Here is a 19,848-nt window from a genome sequence, read left to right as displayed (position 1 = left end):
GAAGAAATTAGTGGCTATGGTGATTTAAGTATCATGGTAATCAAATATTAAACTGTTCGCATTAAGGGTAAAATGGAATAATCTCCTTCGTGAATCACCATGAGTAATATTTTAATTTATAATTATATTATTATGTACCTTTCGTTGTGTGAGTGTTATTATTAGACATGAGTGATAAGAAAAATACTTTTAGAAGTATGATAAATACTTTGGAACAAATAAAAATTCAAATACTTTAAAATAAATATTTCGTATTTTCATATTGGAATTCTCTTTGAAAATCGTATTAAAAATCGTATCGAAAATTTTCAAACACTATCCTGGCATTTAAAATACATTAATTAGAAATACATATAATATTTTTTTGTTTCTGTATATTATTTTATCATATATGATCAAAATGTCTTTATAATTAAAGTTATTATTTTAGTTCCAAATATATACTCAATAAAAAATGTGTACCGAAATACCAAACACAAATCCATTAACTGAAAAATAAAAATATTTGGAGGTTCAAATTTACTTGTTTCTTATAATTGTTTAGTTTGTTTCAGTATGACACCTCTAAACCTCAGTTACCTGATATGTACCTCATTAATTAGTGAATAATTATGTATTATTATTTATTATTACCTATTCAGTAAAAAAAACTCTCTAAATATACAAATATATTAACTCAACGTGTCAAATAGGTTCTTGATTTGTTTTCACGTTGAGTTATAGGTTAGTATAAAATAGTATATCTACCTATTTGGAATAGGTGCTTTCGAAAAACAAATATTTAAAAAGTAGGTATTTATTCGGAATACTATAATATTATCCATGCCTGGTAGAACGTAATGCCGTAACTATAATAAACATAATAATATAATAATATACAGGTAGGTGGTACAACTATACTTGTGTTTCAATAGTTATTAACTTCACAAATAATAAAGACACTTTATAATATTATCGCGGTGCTTGCACTCGATAATCGTTAATTATAATCTGTACATAATGTAAAATAATAATAACTATTATATGGTACACGTATTATCCAGATAATATTGTCACAATATTACGTGTAAACGATTTACAAACAAACGAGAGAAATCTCGGCGAGAATGATCGATTTCGTTCAGTAAGTATTTTCAGTCTTTGCGCGATGAATGTTGACGCCTATAGGTACGTGCAATACAGTCGCATGCCACAGCTATGCCATATCTCGGACACAGCAACAGGTGACTATTACAGTCTTAAACTGTCGAACACAAAGTATTTATCTGATACCTAGTATAATATGATACTGGGTGATTGTTTTTACGGCAAAAAAATGTTTACGTTTTTGGAAATATACTTTCATTTACACGATCCAAAGACGTCACGATATCATTCACAATCGACATTTTTTTTTTTAAGTAATTTATTTTGATCTTTATCAATTTTTAATGATTTTCTAGTGAGATGGCGCATCCATTTTTAATTTCATATATTATTCAAAACAGAAATTTCACTCGTGTATTTCGATGTAAACAAATCGGGGTTTCAACCAAGTAATTAATTGTTATGAGTCTGCATATGGTGAATAGTAAGTATAGACTTACATTTTGCTGGGTACCCACCCCCCGTGATGTAGTCACACCATCCACTAAACCGTATAAACTTAAAGAATATTAAGAACGCATTATATTTTATTAAATTGCCCATCATAATAATATAACAAATTTATTTACACATAATATTCTGTTCCGAGTTACGTAATTTTATTTGAGGCAATATAGCATTGCCTAACCTAAGTATATCTACACGGAATAATGAGTACTTCAAATATAATTTATTGCACTTCAGCTGTTTGATATATTTAAATATTTTATAATGTATTTATGCTGTAGTAGGTATACCTACGGTTATGTCATAATTCTCAATAATAGGTAGTACATCAATCCGTAAAATGCGAAATAATATAATATATTATTATAATGTTAATATATGTAAACAATATTACAATATCATTAGAGTCGACTGTTATCTGCACGCATTGAGTAATAATATTATGTCTCACGAAATCGGATTTTTCCTCTATCACTCATTCACTCTACTGTAAATAATTGTAGTACATGCCTTATCGAAAATCGGAGGGTAGATACCTATTTTGTTGACATCAATATTGTTCAATAACTCGAATGTTTTACTCCTCGAACTTCGAGTCAACTATATGTATAGTCGACTGTGTAATATTTTTTTTTACGACGGTGTGTACAATAATAAATTACAACGTCCGTCTTGAGTCTCGACAAATTATTCAAACTTCAACAAAACCGTGACCCTAGCACACAAAATCCAAGAGGCAACAGATATAGCAATATTCTGTGCCATAAATATATAACACAACTATAATAATATAGACAGCCAAGTCGCTTTCGTGTATTAAAGCCGTGTATTGACACTCAGACCATGACCAAAATAAATAAATAAATTGAATTTTATGTATCTATAGGTTATGCCATTCTCGGTTCTTATTGATGATGTAATTATAAACCGCAACAGACCACTTGGATAAGAAAATTCGGCTATTTTCCGGGATTTAAAATATTATACATTGCTATAACTGGTAGTCGGCTATTTAGTCGTACATTAAATGTATATATCTGTATAGTAAGGTCCACGCATTATATTAATATGTTGTGTTGAGCGCTTGTGGTCACGGGAGTGGAAAATTAAAAAAAAAATTATTTTTGGACCTCTGCCCGCCGCGAAACCGTATCGCAATAATACATCAAATCGTTGTGCGGAAAAGTCCGTCGCCCGCGCTGGCCTCCGTCAGACGGTTTATATAGGCGTTTAAATAATTATTATAATAACACGTATACTCGCATTTAACGATGAATGGTTATTGTATAATGTCGCGTAGTCGTGTGAATTTATAATGCAATGCACAATGCACGACTGTCATTAATCCATAGTTGAATATAATAATATAATGTGGCTTGCCGTCGTCATAAAATATAATAATATAATACTATGCCGTTTTGATATTGAATCGCTAACGTGTGATAATAGCGATGCACTGCAGCTGCAGTAGCTATATATCATAATAAATTATAATAAATAACAGTACACACTGCTATATATACAACTATTACAAAGCTTATAATAATAGGTATTATAAGTAGGATGTGATTGATGTCAAAATATATAATATTTTAATTTTGACGTTGGTCAATTACATATTATACATCTTATAATGGCAGGTTAGAAATTCTACTCATTAAAATTTGAAAATCGCGATAAACGTCTTGACTATCAATAATTATTAATAATTTACATTCTTGTACGCAGAGTTTCTATTGGACATTTGTACCTCAAAAGAGCCCACCTATATTATTTATATATTTATGGCTTTTTTTCACAGTTTAAGATCTCTCCCTCCACCCAAAAATCTACGCAACCAGTTGTGAAGTCCTAACTTCTAAAGTCCCGCATATATTATTATGTCTAAATAAATATTTAATAAACTTTCAATGAGAACGTATCTAACATGAATATACTATATGTATATAATACTAAACTGGTGATCGCTACAATTATATTAAAAAACTTTTGTGTTAAACGCGATGTCAGGAATAAAAAATGAATAGTGCCTCCGTGGCTCCGTGAAAGAAGAGTGAGTCCTAATAACTTAACGTTTTACATACTATTATTATATAAATACGAAATTACAAAAAACAATTATAGATTGAAAAGTTGAAGGTCATACCGTAAGCTGGAGAAAATTGGGTTGTTGATTAGCAAAAAAATACTTATGTAGCGATGTAATTATTACAAGAATTATTGGTGTTTAAAGACTAAAATATATAGCAAGTCAGTGAAATTCGTGAAATATCGATCTTGTTTTTAAATGCATTGTTTTTTTATAAACATAGTTTGGGAATAAACATTAGGTAATATATTTACTTAACTGCAGATAAGAGTGATAAGGGAGGAATACTATATTATAGAACATTTTAGATTCTGAGTGGAACGATGAATGTATTGATTTTACAATGATGTGTGTTTTTTTATTTATTTTTTATTTTTTTTGTGTCTGTGTACACGATAAGTAGTCGAAATAATGCTACGATTTTCAACTTCAGTATCTTGTTCGATCAGAAAGTGAATATCGTTGGTGCATTGGGGAGGTCAAAATTTAAATTTCCCAGTGGTTTTCAAAAGCGCCGGGAAAAACAAAAGAAAAATTAAGGAAAAACGGGAATTTTTACGCAAAATCGATTTTTCACAAAATTGAATTTGGTTTTTGGTGTAACTTTAAAAAAAATTACCGTAGATACATGAAATTTTGACTGAATGTTTATCTTAGCATCTTCTATACACCATAACATTTTCAAAATATTTTGATGTATTTTGAGCTCTTTACGGACATTTTTATTTTCTTTTATTTATTTTTTAGCATTTTATATATACGATAAAATTTTTAAAATAATTTGACTCTTTTTGAGCTGTTTACGGACATTGTAAGTTTTCAATTTTTTTAGTTTTTTTTTTCTATAAATATCAATAAAGTTTTATCTGTTGGGCCAAAAAGTGTATAAATTTAATACAAAGCTCCTGATATATTTTTACATATCAATGAAAAATATTAAAAATACATAGGCGCAATTTTTTTTTATAAGCATTTAAAGATCGAATTTTGACAAAATTTCTCAAATTTTAATTTGAATAATTATTTTGTAGTTAAAAATTTATAAAATGTTCAACTTTTGTATCTAAGAATTGAAAATTTAAAACAAGATTCCACGTAAGTAATTAATTCTGTTACCAAAAAATCTAAAAAATACATTTACACAGTTTATTTTTATAGTCATTTTAAGTACAAATTTGGACGAAATTACATATTAAAAACCTAGAATAACTATTTTAGTTATTTTGTTGTGATTGTATAATATTATTCTTGTGTATACTTGAAACTTCTAAAGTATACTATTATATATCTATGATAGTATCACGGTTTGTTGTTGATGTATAACGCGTTATAAGTACCTAATAGATATTATGATATGATTAATTTGAAAATTATTAATAATACTATGGATAAGTATACCTAAATATGTATGTCTAATACCTATACTGACAAACCGTCTCCGCTCAGAATCGTTTTTCTTATACAGTGATATTATATCATTGAATTCAAATTTAATACTATCCATTATACAGTGACCCACTTGTAACCTACTGTACAGCAGAGCGACATCCACTTACCCACCTTTTTTTATTATTAATCTAAAATACAATTTCAGATTCACTGGCCGTTAGCTTCTTACAATTTACTTGTTATTATTATTTTTTTAAATTACGTAGTGCAATTACTAAATAATATTGAAATGTCCCGGTGTTTTTTTTTTAATCCAGTCCCAGCAGTGCCGCATTCTGCAAGGTGTTCCTTTAGGAATTTCACAAATATCCTGTATAGTTCCACGGAAATTATTACGATATTCTGCCAGTAAGAGTAACTATTCTCAGGTTTCGTTGGCGGATCTTATCATTATTTTATTTTTTTTTGAGTTTGCAATGTCTCTATAAAATGTTTGTCATATACCTTTTTTTCTAAGCTCACCAGTGAATTTTTGAGGATAATGTTAGGTTTGTGTTTATTTCCTTGGTAATTTATGTGTTTTAATGTTTTGAAAATTACTGTGGATTTCGCAACTGTGTAAATGAAACCATTTCCTGGTAGATTTAGATGTTTGGTTATAATGTTTTCATAGATAATTGCAGAGATTTCTACTCCTCTTTCTGACTCGGAGGCACCTGTGTAGAATATATTCCATACTGTATAAAATATTATTATTATATATATATATATATATTATTATATATACTGTTGCTTTTTCTGTGTTATTGAAGTATTTCTTGTAGGTGGTTTTGTTTATGAATAATTTGATTTATATTGTGTTTTGTTGGCTCAAGATCCAATTACATCTATATTGTTACATAATTATACGTAGTTGTTAAAATCATCGGTAAATAAATTATATACCACTTGGAGATACATCAAAGTAAAATAGATTTTTCGATATTAGCTTACTCGACATCATTACTTCTCAGCCAACTTATTCGTATCGAAATCAGAGTAATTCTATACCGAGATGTATACGCAGTGTGTTAAGTTGTTCCGGCAAACTTCGAAACCATCGATATTAAGTGCAGATATAAATACATTCATCGCTTCGCTCAGAATCTAAAACAATAGCTATTATTTTAGATTCTGAGCGAAGCGGCTACTCGTCGATAAAAAAAACTAAATTTTTATATTATATTGTTACATTTATTTTGAGTTTTGCTGTGTTTATATTTAAATGCAAACATTTTTTTAATAGATCAACAATAAAATCGACGTAGTAGAGAAAAAAATAATTCGCAACTGTATAGCTTTTTACATAACCAACAGGAATTCGATGTTATACTTAGGAGTAAAATATATAAGTTTATCGTATCTAGGTATGTAAACTGCGTTATAAATAATAAGTGAAAAGAGTATCGCTAAAATGTTTATTACAATATTTTATAAAAAAAAAAAAATCGTTCGTCCACGAGGACAGATTATATTGAGTTCGTTTAGTATACAAATTTCATGTTTTGTAATCTATAATTTTTTCTTGGAATGTCTATTATAGTACCCGGTGGTTTTATGTATACGTCTACAACAATAAAACGTGCACTAAGACGTGGCCAACAAATCCGCAGCTCTGGACCACGGCCAGTAGAGAAAAAAATTGCACTTTGAGGCTTATGTAGGGATCGCCTATACTCTATAATAGTAATATATGTTTGAATAATATATTATTGCGTTGGACAAACCGAAATCGTATTATTATCCGTTGTAACAAATAAATTTAACGTAGGTTTTAGCTACTCTGAATCAAACAGAAATATTGATTCGGCGTTTCATCCGCGGTCTCTCACACGCGAATCTTTAAGGTACAAATTTAATTAAGACTTATTCGATTTCCAACGATAGCACTGACGATACGTTAAGAATTGTGAAATCATATTTTTCGATCATATCTCTAATATCTACCTATATATACGTCACACCAAAGTGAATAATGGCAGATTGTATCTTTGAAATCGTCCAAGATCAACTAGTTTTTTGGCCACCTGGGCCCTTTCTGTATAATATAATATACGAAATTGTCTTTTAAACGCGTAAAACGAACAGTATATAATATTATTATATCATCATTATAACTGAATTTATTATAATAGTTATAATATTATGATGATATCTGCTCACCAGAATATTGTCCGTGAAAATATTTCTGCTGAATCCTATTACGTCCTATTTATGTCTGTGGATATTTTAATGGCGTATATTATATTATATCGTATATTTAATATTATTATTGTTTTTTATTACGAGCGAAGAAACCTACGTCGCGCCGCCGGTCGCCGTCGCAGATCTATATGTGATTTCTCTATAAATTAAATCGCACATTTACACACCTATGCACGTATATTTACAACACTTTAGTCAACACCTAAAAATGTTTACGATCGGTAATGAATGTCGAGAACATGCGCTTATTATAATACATATGCACAAACGATGTTTTTTTATGATCGCTATTAAAATGGTACATGATATAATATTATTATAATTTATAGTATTTATAGATTAATAATTCCACCGATTTTCGGACTACTCACGTACATATTATTATATTATTATCGTTGCACGTTTTGGAATCAATTACAATATTCACAATAATATAATAATAAAATAGGTATTATAATATTATGCGTATAATATATTATGTGCAATAATTACTATTGTGGTGGCGTTCGATATACGATCGACGGTTTTCGACGGATGAGTGTGCGCCGCCAAAAGGTTAACAAATCAAACGCGTTCTAATAAATAATATTATGCATTAATATTATTATTGTCGTCGTCGTCATCGAATCGCTACCGTTGTTCCGGAACACCGAGAGAAAGGAGAAATAATGATGATATTACCGACTGCTTAATATTGAACGACTGCTGTAAAGAAAAAATATGATATTAATATAATGATCGACGCGGAGCTAATGAATAGAACAGATGAAATTCGGCCATAAAAATGCGATACATAAAAGGTGTGCGTATTATTATTATTTTTTTTAATAATAATAATATGATGATGATCGGGAAAAAAGTGAATAAACCGTTTGAATTCGACTTGTGTGTGTGTGTTTTTGTCTATCCCGCTCGTTCCATTGTCGTCGTCCATGCCACGTTTCGTTCAGTAATTATTTCTCAATAGACCTAACGTCTCTGTTACGTGTGAAGTATGTGCTGCAGTCGGCCGAGCGTTATTATGAATCATAGGTAGGTAGGTAATAATATATTACACGACACGGCGTGCTTTTAAAAATGATTTACAGCAGCGATTCAATCGAGGAAACGCGACGTGCCGCATTCGAATAAACAATAACGTTACACCGCGGACGTAATATTCTAATTAATTATTATTATTGCCTACCTATCTCTATATGCGTTTGTGTACGTTTCGAGGCCCTAAAAACACGTGTCGCGCAGATAGGACATGCGTACGAATATCCGAACGCGTGCGCTGTCATGTTGCTATCCAATGCGTCATGATTTTCCGAATGACATATAATAATAATATTACTATAGGTATATTGGTGTACACTATACGATTGTTGCATTATTTAAAAACAATTATTTTTATTATTTGATACATATCATTATAATATAGGCGCCAGTTGAACCTGCATCGGCGCGGCGTGTGCGTCGAAATCGCGCATTATTGCGTCGTCGCCCGTTTTGTTGAAACAATTATTATTTATGTATTCTGTACGCGCGTCGGTGGCCGGATTTCGTGCGTGTAAATTCCCGCGAAAAATCACTAAAGTGCCAGTTATAGATCCGATTTGCTACACCAAAAATCTTCTTCGTAGTTGATGATTGGATAATTTATTCTAAAAATTGTCTATGGAGGCATAAACAAATAAAAAACACACATCATTTTAAAATCATTACATTCTTCGCTCCGCTAAAAATCATTAGTATTTAATAGTAAGACGTCGTCACGTTTAAAATATTATGGCACCAAGTATACAAAATCGCGGATTTGAATGCGACGGGACGAGTGGAGATCAAAGTCGGATACTGCAATCATTATAGTTTATAATATATTATAGCATCGTTTTTATCAAAAATTTGGGACCGAAATCCGATTTCTGATAAGTGTTATATACTGTGGGGTGTCGTGTTTCCGCCGTAGGACGGAATCGGATATATTATATTATAGTCACAAATAAAAAAAAAACCACCGCACGGTCGGTGGTTAGCAGCAGGTGGTGGAGGAGAACGAGGAGGAGGGAAAATGACGCCTCCGAAGGCGACTGGAACGGTGTTTACCAGCGCAACACTATACCGCGGTAGTGGTCGTCGCCGTCGAGTACAACGTGTAATAATAATAATAATAATAATATAATATCGTATTATTACGGCGGCGGTGTTGGCGGAGGCTGCGTGGCGGTGGTCGTCGTAGTCGTCGTCGTCGGCGTGGGGCCGAGGCCAAACGGCGTGGTGTGTGTACGGACGCCGTGCAGTCCTTTTGTCGGCTCCGAGATTTTCGGACACGATTTCGGTTGATTGACGCGTTGAATCCGAAACGGAAAATATAAAAAAACAAAAATACAAACCGGACGGGACACGCGGGCTCCGGCGGCGTGGGGACTCGGTCCAACGGAACGAATTATCGTTAACGGATCGTCGAGCCGAGGTGTTAATGTGCCGGCAAAGAATTCAGTCGGCCGGTTTCTTCTTCTCTTTCTTCGGGTTTTTTTCTCCTATTTTTTTCTGTTTTAATTTTATTTTTCGACGTGACTCGAAATAAATTACCGGCGATTTAGAAAATAGTAATAATAATAATAATAATAATAATAATAAAAAAGACGCGCTCGACGGCGGCTAAACTCCACAAATAATATTATTATATGACCCAGTACGCGCGAGCACCCGTCTGTCCGGACGGACCCGTTTCGGATAAATACGCCTAGGATATACCCAATACCTAAGTATATTATATATATATATATATAAATGTGAATGTATGCGTGTGTGTTATGTGAGGAGTTAGGTACGTAAATATAATGTACGAAACGTGTCCGCAAACGACGTAAAATCTTCGTGTGTTAAGAACGCGAGCTGTTGCGTCCAATATTGGTTTCAAAGAGTAGATTTATATAATAATATATACTAAGTAACTCACTGCAGTAGTCAACACAAGTGTTCTCAGTTTTTCACCTCCCCCCCACCCAAAAAAAAAATTTCCTTTATTCGAATTCTGAGATTTGGAATTCTCCCGTATACCTACTCAAGGGCCATATTTATTTATTGCAATAACGCTCCAAAGAGTGAATCGATATTACCTAACGAAAATTTAATATTAACAATATAACATATATAGATATGTGGCATATATATCATCATTAAGCGTAGTTTCTACAATAATTATAAACATATTGGGTACACTCGGGTATATTATAGTCCTTAATGATGGATATACATAATATTAATCACATGTTATATTTATTATGTACTCAAACACATTTTTTTTTTTTTATTGGTCTTAAGCCCATCGAGTATCAACTGTGGCTATTAGCTGTGGAATGGTACTGTAGGGTTTTTGGGACGGTAGGAGGAACACGTTTTTGTGTTTGGCAGAATTTTCAAGTGGGCATCTGTTCCCGTAGGTATCTGCCATGCCCGGATGGGGGATGGCGGCCTTCAAACAAATTATGAAATTTTAATCGATCAATTTTAATAACTACCTTTATGTATTTATTTATTATTGTAAACGTCTATATTTAGCAAGGCTCAAGTACAGTACCTACAATATTCATTTATTTGAGATTGGAGGATTTCGGCTTTAAAATTAAATATTAGACGAAAATAATACATATTTTGAAATCAACTAATCAGAGGTGCGTGACAATTATCTTAGTAGTGTGTTTTTTTTAGCTTCTCTGGTACCTACTGAAATATAATTATATTTAAACGTAAGTTGCCCCTTATCGGCCCCTATCGGCTTGCAGATAATTTTTTTTTCTGGAACCATGATTTATGTAGATAGTATAATTTTTAGATAGGTATAATGTGGATACTATGTATATATATATAATATAATGCAAAGTAAAATGATATCAATTTTTTTCGATCGTTTCTATTAACACGTTGTCTTGTATTTTTAAGTTTTATCCACCAACAGTTCGTGTAAACTTACATGAATGTCCATATTATTGTTGTTCCGAAAATCTTATCGCTGATATTTTTAGAACAAATTGATTACAAATTATAATAAAACCGATATCAGTGCTTATAATTATGCGCTGGTATGTATCGCTCATGGTGTTCAGAAAGATTCAATTTTTTGCGTTATTTGTAATGTTTATCACGCAAATTAATAAAATTTGATAACTTTTTTCTTATTTTCGTTTATTTTGCACCAAATATAGGTATTTTCTAAAAATAAAATCATATATTATTATCTTATTTAACTATATCTAGAAAATAATTGAAAATAATACCTCTAATGGACATGCTACACATATTAACATTATTCGATTCGGAGCGACGAAGTTTACTAGTTCGATTTACAATGATATTTATTTATTTTATTTTTACTTTTCTGAGACAACATTTTGTCGGGAAGACTTAATATAATCGGTAGTATTTTCTAAGAGTGAAAATTTGATTACCTACTTTATTTATTTGATACTTTTGAGAGGTTATTCTTCGATATTCAGAACTTTTTGGATAAATGCTTAAGCGGAAACTATTAAACATTGACGTAAAACACGATTTAGCTATTTTAATTTTGAAATTTTTACCAAGTAAGTCGACACCCATTATTTTCTTCAATAACCTGTTTCTTCAAATTCTGGTTTTTAAGTATATACTTGGACAATATTTTAAAATACTCACTCTTTTATACAATATTTTATGGAATTTCCACGAACTATTATTTCCAAACTAGAACCAACTTATTTTTATGAAAATTGTTAAGCAGATGATTTTTTTGAAAATACTTATGAATCAAAATTTGAACGAGTAATTTCTGAGTTATTACAATGTATGTCCTAAGAATATATTAATTGTAGGTAGACTTAAAAATGGCTTTAACAAAAATAAAATATAACATTATTACTATAAATTATAAAATAGACAACACTTTTATTGTGAACTTATAATTATATCATTGGTAGGTACACGGAGTTGAATAGTTACTAAAAAATAGTCACTCGAAATTTTCATTTAGATTCATCATTATTTTAAAAAAAGTCCCTTAAGTATATTTAAAAATTTTAAAAACTGGAATTTCAATACAGCGGAACCTCGATAAGTAAAAAACTTTAATGAGCCGTTCCCTTGCCTAATATAACCGAACATAACCTTAGTAGGTTAAAAATCTCGACAAGTCAAAAAAATTTAACTTCCCGCGATTTTCGACTTATTGAGGTTTCACTTTAAATGTAATTTTTATGGAAAAAATGAGTGGCGCCTGCTTTTGGTGAATCACTCTGTATTTTGTTAACGCAGTAGCCAAGACGAGATTTTATTTTTAAATTCTAAGAATATCCCTATTTTATGTCGAACTCCGATGTAGCAGATTATAATCATATATTTTTGGACCTGTGTTTATACGGAAAAGTAGATTGCGTATTTATGAAACCAAGTGGTACAATGATAATTGGTAACAGATTATCATGTTCAAGGTGCTATAAATGATTATATTTTTATGTGTCGCCTACACAATTTAATTATTAGGTACCTACCTGCAATTTAATGCGTTATTTAATGGAAAACAAATTATTATATTATGCGTAAATATAGCGGGAGGATAGTTGGTTATCAGGTTATCTACTTACAAACGTAGTAGCCAGTAGGTTATATATATACTGAAATTTGTGTTGACCGGTGTTTTGAAGTTAATCTTATCGGCAAGTATTAAACAATTTTTCGTTGTTGTTAGGTGTAAATCCTGCAGTAACTGTCATTCCGTCTCCAATAGAGTAGCATACCGCGATATACGTCTTACAAACGTCATAAGTAATGACATATTATGTTTATATCACAATTTTAATTAGCGATCGCAAAGGATTTTATAATTTGTTTTTTCGTGAAATTACAACATCAAGCAGGTGAAGTCTCGAGTCGAAAGTGTCGTACAAAAATGGTAATTCTAACACCACAATGCGTATTGTAAAAATGTAATGTATTTTTGTTTTCGAATGGACAACATAATATAGAACGATCGTTTTACAGTAGAATAGTTTTTTTTTTTAAATCTTACCCCGTACCCGTGTACCAGCTAGTATTCTGTACACCGTTCTTGTGGTTAGGTAGGTATAAAATGTTATGTAGGTATACAATGAAGCGGTAGTTGCCTACACACAGCAGACTAAAATTTTGGCACCCCTCATTGTTGTGGCCCACGATAAAATAAAAATAATATAAGACCCAATAATCACAACGATCATCGCAATTATTCACTCGTCTGTGCGATGTCAAACTCACGAATTTCATTTTTTTTTTTTTATTGTTTCAGATGACTGTCAAATGGTTGTTTGTGCTGGTCGCGCTGACGTGTTGCTCGAACCGCCACACCGTCATGTGCACATCCGTTCGGCTGGACCACCTACCTTTACGGCCAGTGCCATCCAACGACCCTGGAGTCATTGATCTCATTGAGATGCCCAACCCGGCACTGGACCCCAGGCCCTCCGACATAAACGCCACGGCGCTGTTGGCCAAGCTGGCCGCCAAGTTCGACCCCAACTGCATGAGCATGACAGCCCCCGAAAATCTGGTGCCCGCCACCGAAATACCCTTCAGGTGAGAGTGATGATTGTTGGATTTAATAGTCATAATCGTGCAGGGTTTCAATTTTCAATCGTCAAATTACAATTGTAACATAGATATAATATTCCGTAACAAGGATGTATTTGTAAATAATGTTTTTAGTAGACGCCATATCTATTCCAAAGACGTATAATCTCGGTAAATTATTATTCTCCCGGTGCAAGAAAATCAGTCAAAAACCATATCTATTTAATTTTGTTGCTTGTAACTCCTTATGGTTTTCAAACATCACGTCATTAAAATTAAAATAAAAGACAAAATGATATTATTCTGTACTCGAGAAAAATATATTATGTTCGACGACGATTCCTCTATAATACCTACATAATACACATGTTAATGTAACACAAATTATGTATACATCATTGCAGCGTATATACAACAGAGTTTAGGTAGCAGAACAATATATTTATATATATTAATATATTATATAATATATACATACAGCGGTTGATCCAACATAAGACACTCTGACACTCATTTCAAAAACGTTGATAGTTTTTTAAATATTTTTTTTTTATTTTTAAATCTTCAAATTCAAAATTTTTCTAAAAATATTATATTTTTTACTTATTAATGACAACATACGTTTTTAATATGACATATGCCAATGAAAATTATTTGTTTAAGTACATAAAGATCGAGTTTTGGACAGGTAGCTTTTAATCTATAACTCAACATATAACATAGAATATAGATAATATTATTATAGTTTTGTACGAATAACACGCAATGTATTCTCAAGCCAAGCTTAGGGATGTAATATGTACTTAAATTATAATTGTAACTGAAACGCGTAAACAAAACTAAACATAAAAAAACACGATTTATTTACGATTCGAACAGTATAGGTATATTATATATAGAACACGTTATGTTAATTTCACGGTTATATACCTACAAACTTTAAATTAGCAAATCAATTATTATTCAAACGTATAATTTCACGTAATATATTGTACCTACATTTTGTAGCTGCTAATTCAAAACGATTAACAACTCATACACGTATATAACATGGTGTTAAGTATACACACAAAATAATGATACACCAAATAGTTATTATAAATGTTTGTACGATGTGTTCTGTACCAAATAAAATATTAATTTATAAAAATTATTAGGATTGTTGTATTTTTATGAAATACACTGCTGATAACGCCAGTATCATGTAATAACAAAAATTAATTTATTGACGTTTAAGCATGATATATATGATTTTTTGCAGCAGTACTGCAAAGTATAATAATTCTAGTAATTACTGAAAAGGTAGGTATTTACAATAATTTATAAGTTGTGATAGTCTTACCAATATTTTCACAATTTATAATCAAAAGATATCATGGTATAAGTACCTATATAATATTATATTATACGTTATGAGATTTTTTTTTCAAAACGCCAGCAAATGATTTTTATTTTATTAATAAATTGTAATGGTGGCCTTTTTACTATACTTTCCATATGATTTTTGGGATGAAAATAATTAAAACACTTTGGTATAATATTATCACTATATACTATGTAGGTAGTATAAATATATTTCATAATAATATTATGTCAATTTCACACATTAAAAGGGATATTATTTTAAATTATCTAGGTTCTGAAAATAATATAAATAACTTTATTAAAACAGAGAGATGTCCAATAGCTAATATAATAATCCTTGTTAAATAAACTACCAAACTAAAACGATCAAAGCAGAAATAAGGTAATTTTTTGATGGAGCTTTGATTTAGGATTAGAAAATGATTGTTCTTTATTAATTTCTTACAGATGTTCTGTACACGTTATTTAATGTCACTATACAATTGCCACATAATAATATAAAAATAAAGGCAGGTACCTAAGTTTATAAAGAGTTATATTATATTTACTTTTTTTAAACAAGTGACTCAATACTTATTATTTAGTATACTTGTTATTGTTCTAACTTGTAGGTATCTATAACTATAGGTACTAACGAAATTTAACGATAGTATTAACGCGCTGTTTTTGTCATCCGTGTGTTGCGCAGGAGGAATCGACGTGGCCGATTGGTGCCCACTGGCAAGATGCCGACGGAGATCCGGGAGCTGGACACCAAGTACTTCTTTCTTTCGGACGGCCGGCGGCTCCGGACCCGGATAACCGGTCAACTGCGCCGGAAGATCCAGCAGTACCTCTGGGGCCGTACAGCGTGCCCGATGCACAGACAGTGGAAGGACCTGGGCCAGCGGTTCTGGCCAAGGTGGCTTCTCGAGGGTCACTGCCCCAAGGGTGAGACGTCGTGCTCGGTGCCCGCGGGCATGTACTGCCGAGCCACTAGCAGCCAGTACAAGACACTGTTGCGGTGGCACTGTCGCAGCCCTAATGGCCCGTCGTCCGTACTGCAGCAGTACAACAGTCTGCCGGGCGCGAAGTCGACGGGGTCAGTGGTCAACCAGATAAAGGTGTGCCAGTGGATCAAGGTGGAGTACCCGGTGGTGACCGAGTGCGGTTGCGGTTGCGCGACCGACGTCTCCGAGTGACAGGGTGGGACGGCGCCCACCTGCAAACGAAACTAAATCATATTATTATTATTATTAATCATTGTATACGAGTGGTATACCCTGTATCATTATTATTTTTCTCCAACTCTTTATTATTATTTTTTTTTTTTACGAGTCGGACGACTTGTCGCACACTACTAGTCTTAATATAATAATGTACGAAACACGGTTTTTTTTCAACGACCAATTAGTTGTTAAGAATTTCATATATTTATAATTTGCTAATTATTTATAATATTACGTGTACACCGTCGTCCATATATTATATCGTCAGTCCCGACGTATCATACCATATAATATTATAATATAACTGTTATGTTTTATTATTCGAAAGAGGAGATTGCATATATTATAACATAATTATTATACCATTATTATGATCGTCTTCCCGACACAATGAGACATTTAGTATAGATTGTACGGTTATTATATTTTACTGTAATTATACAAATAATATCAACCAGCAATATATTATTGCTCTAAACGATCAATTGCATTATTATTATATTATATAACTGCATAGCGTAATACGCATGTATCGATCGATCGGTTTGCGCTAGATCACCGAGTGGTTCGATCACAAATCCGAGATATTAATATCACGTCGGTTACTGGTAGGTGCGCATGAGAAGGGATGTGGGGTCGGGTAACACCACCGCCGTTTAAGTCTTTTTACCAACACCCCCAACCCCTCCCACCACTACGATTCAATGTAATTATAAATTATGATGGTTTCTACTGTATATCATGTTATATACAATCCTATTAAAATAGTATATCGTATTAAACGTCGATTTAGAATTAATTTATATTAATATACTGATGCGCCCATTGCGTCGTGACAGGTACGATTTTTTGACACTTTTTTTTTTTAAATATCACTTTCGTCAAATATCTGTTTTATCTATAATTATGCCTCCTTCACTCTATCTCGCTCGCGTATTATTATTAGTATTATTATTATTATCATCATCATCATCATCATCATCGACATTCTTTGAGGTTTACATATCATATCGTTTTACTTACATTTTATACCATCGAGCTTAGTTATAGTTAGAAAAATAATACGAAATCCGAGTAAACTCGGTGATTTTTTTCTTCAAAACCGCCTTCAATATCCGTTCATGCACATATTTTGATAATTTTTTTACCAAAACGACTATTATGATACATTATATTGTATTTGTTCGTTTTACTTTGAATTATTTTAATTTTATATTTATATTTATACGTGTATTTTATAAAAGCTTCTTGGTTCTTTTTTTTTTGCACTCATGTAATTTCATCTTTTTTTTTTGTTGTACATAATAATTAAATATATAGTTAAATTATAATTAATTAATTTTACATATTATTTATTTTATACACACCTTTTTACGCAAGAGTAGAATTTAAATTATAATTATTATATAAGGTTAGGAGGTACCTATATATTTATATATGATTGTAATACGATTTTGTAAATTATTTTTCACAATGTAAATAATAGAGTTATACATAAATGACAATACAAAAACAAAACATATCATTCATCTTGTTATTATAACATATATACTTGATATAATTCAGCACCAATTTGATAATATGCATGATTTTATGTCTTACAACCACATTAAATTATTACTGATCAATTTTCGTGTAAGAATTTTATCTAAGACGGTTTTTAGCGGCATTGAATAGTATTAAAATCAATAAAATTAATATAATGTTAAAATATTTTCAAGATAAATGTGTACAATATTAATGGCCGTAGTGGTTACAATACGGTGATAATAATTAATAATAGTGAACTACATTATATAATATTATTTATCAGTTAGACGATGAATAGAAATCTTTACCACACACAAAACTAAGTGCGTTTTGATTATATAATGCAATTTTTCACTTGTTATTCAATTTTTGCAAATACTTTTTTGCTGAAATTTCGCAAAAGCTGTAAGTAGTTCATATTATTATGAAGAAATAAATGATTAAATACGAGTGAAATAAACAAAACAAAAATATCATAATGTCATACATAACAATTTGGTGTATTCTACGTCAAAACAGATTGATTTATGCGTCGATATTATTACGATTTGCAGACGAGATGAATATTTTCGCAATCGCACGCACTTACGAGTCCTGCTTGCGTTATTATTATCGTCGAATATAAAATTTTTCAAACACAAACTTATTAAAAATATCATATTATTATTGTCGTATATACGCATAATATATATATATGACGTATTAATTACAACCGCAGCACGGATTTGAAATTATAATAGTAATGAATCGGTGGGCGGCGGCTCGAGTTGTCTAAAATGCCAGTGTTTTATTTTTGTTTCGATTGTTCGAGAGACGACACATTGTTTGTGTGTGAAAAGAAAAAAAAATCGAAAAATTATTACTATTGTTTCTGTTTTGTCGGTTTTTTTTTCGTCCGTCCTGGTGAGCCGCCGTAGAAAATATGCTCTCGGTCAGCGGTTCGATCGCAGCCGCGTGTAAAGCGTGTGTTGCGCGTGTGCTGACGGTCGTAAACAATTTTTTTTTTAAATTGTTACGTTGGACAGGCTCGTTCCTCGTCACGGTCTTTGATACGTTTCGGTTTTTAAAAGTCTCTATAACACAAAGCATGATAGTAATAAAATATTATTTACAACGTTTATTTCCATGTCGAGTTCGTCCGTCGCCGTGTAATGGTTACAAAATAATTTAGGGTATTCAGCTATCAGCTGATGGGTTCAGACGAACAAATAGAGGACACGCGTTTCGACAGGCCCTGCAAGTCGGCTGGGTGAATCCGGCAGAAATGGTTATGGTTAAAAGGTTTTTATTTTTTTACGCAAAAATGGTATCCAAATTGGTTCCCGGTTTGAAACACACAACTGTTCGAGTGAACAAAAGACCTTTTTTTATAATATTAACCATGCACATACTCCTGAGTTTTTAGTATTTATTATAGTCGTAATGGAGTTGACGGATATCATCGTGTTACCAACTCGTTTGAAACTTCACTATAGTTTTGTGCTTCAACGCGTGTTTGATACCTATAATACGTATACCTATCTATGCCACGCAGCTTCTGTGTAATGATATTATAGTAATTCTGGTTCTTGTGCCTTACATATTATACTAACTGTGTTTTATTTAATTTTAGCTATTTTAATTTAATTAATTAATAATATTATAAAGCGTTTCAATTTTGAAGTATGGCGAGTAAAATGTATCTTTAAAATCAAATATATTCCAATAGGTTCTGGCATTTATAAGTCATAAGAGTCCGTTCAGAAGGAAAATGTTGTCGCTAAAATGGTAGGTACACGACCCGAGGTAGAAATTTGTCCTAGTGCACTAGGTATACGAAAATTTGCTCAAACCATTTAGGTAGGTGGATAGGTACAGATTTTATGT

The 19,848-nt window shown here is 31.6% G+C and overlaps 1 protein-coding gene across 1 annotated transcript in view; it reads left to right on the top strand.

Moving 5' to 3' along the window:
* Positions 1-17,977, top strand: part of LOC100166334 (noggin-like) — a 108,634-nt gene extending 90,657 nt beyond the window's left edge. Inside the window, exons 2-3 of the mRNA XM_029486464.1 lie at positions 13,599-13,885; positions 15,933-17,977. Of these exons, the coding sequence (XP_029342324.1) occupies positions 13,599-13,885; positions 15,933-16,425 (780 nt within the window). The 3' untranslated portion in view covers positions 16,426-17,977. The remainder of the gene's footprint in view (positions 1-13,598; positions 13,886-15,932) is intronic.
* The last annotated feature ends 1,871 nt before the right edge of the window (positions 17,978-19,848 follow it).

Source organism: Acyrthosiphon pisum, chromosome A1 (assembly GCF_005508785.2).
Source record: "Acyrthosiphon pisum isolate AL4f chromosome A1, pea_aphid_22Mar2018_4r6ur, whole genome shotgun sequence".
NCBI classification, from domain to species: Eukaryota; Metazoa; Arthropoda; class Insecta; order Hemiptera; family Aphididae; genus Acyrthosiphon; species Acyrthosiphon pisum.
The sequence above is the reverse complement of the archived record's forward strand: the minus strand, read 5'-3'. Positions and strand labels throughout refer to the sequence as shown.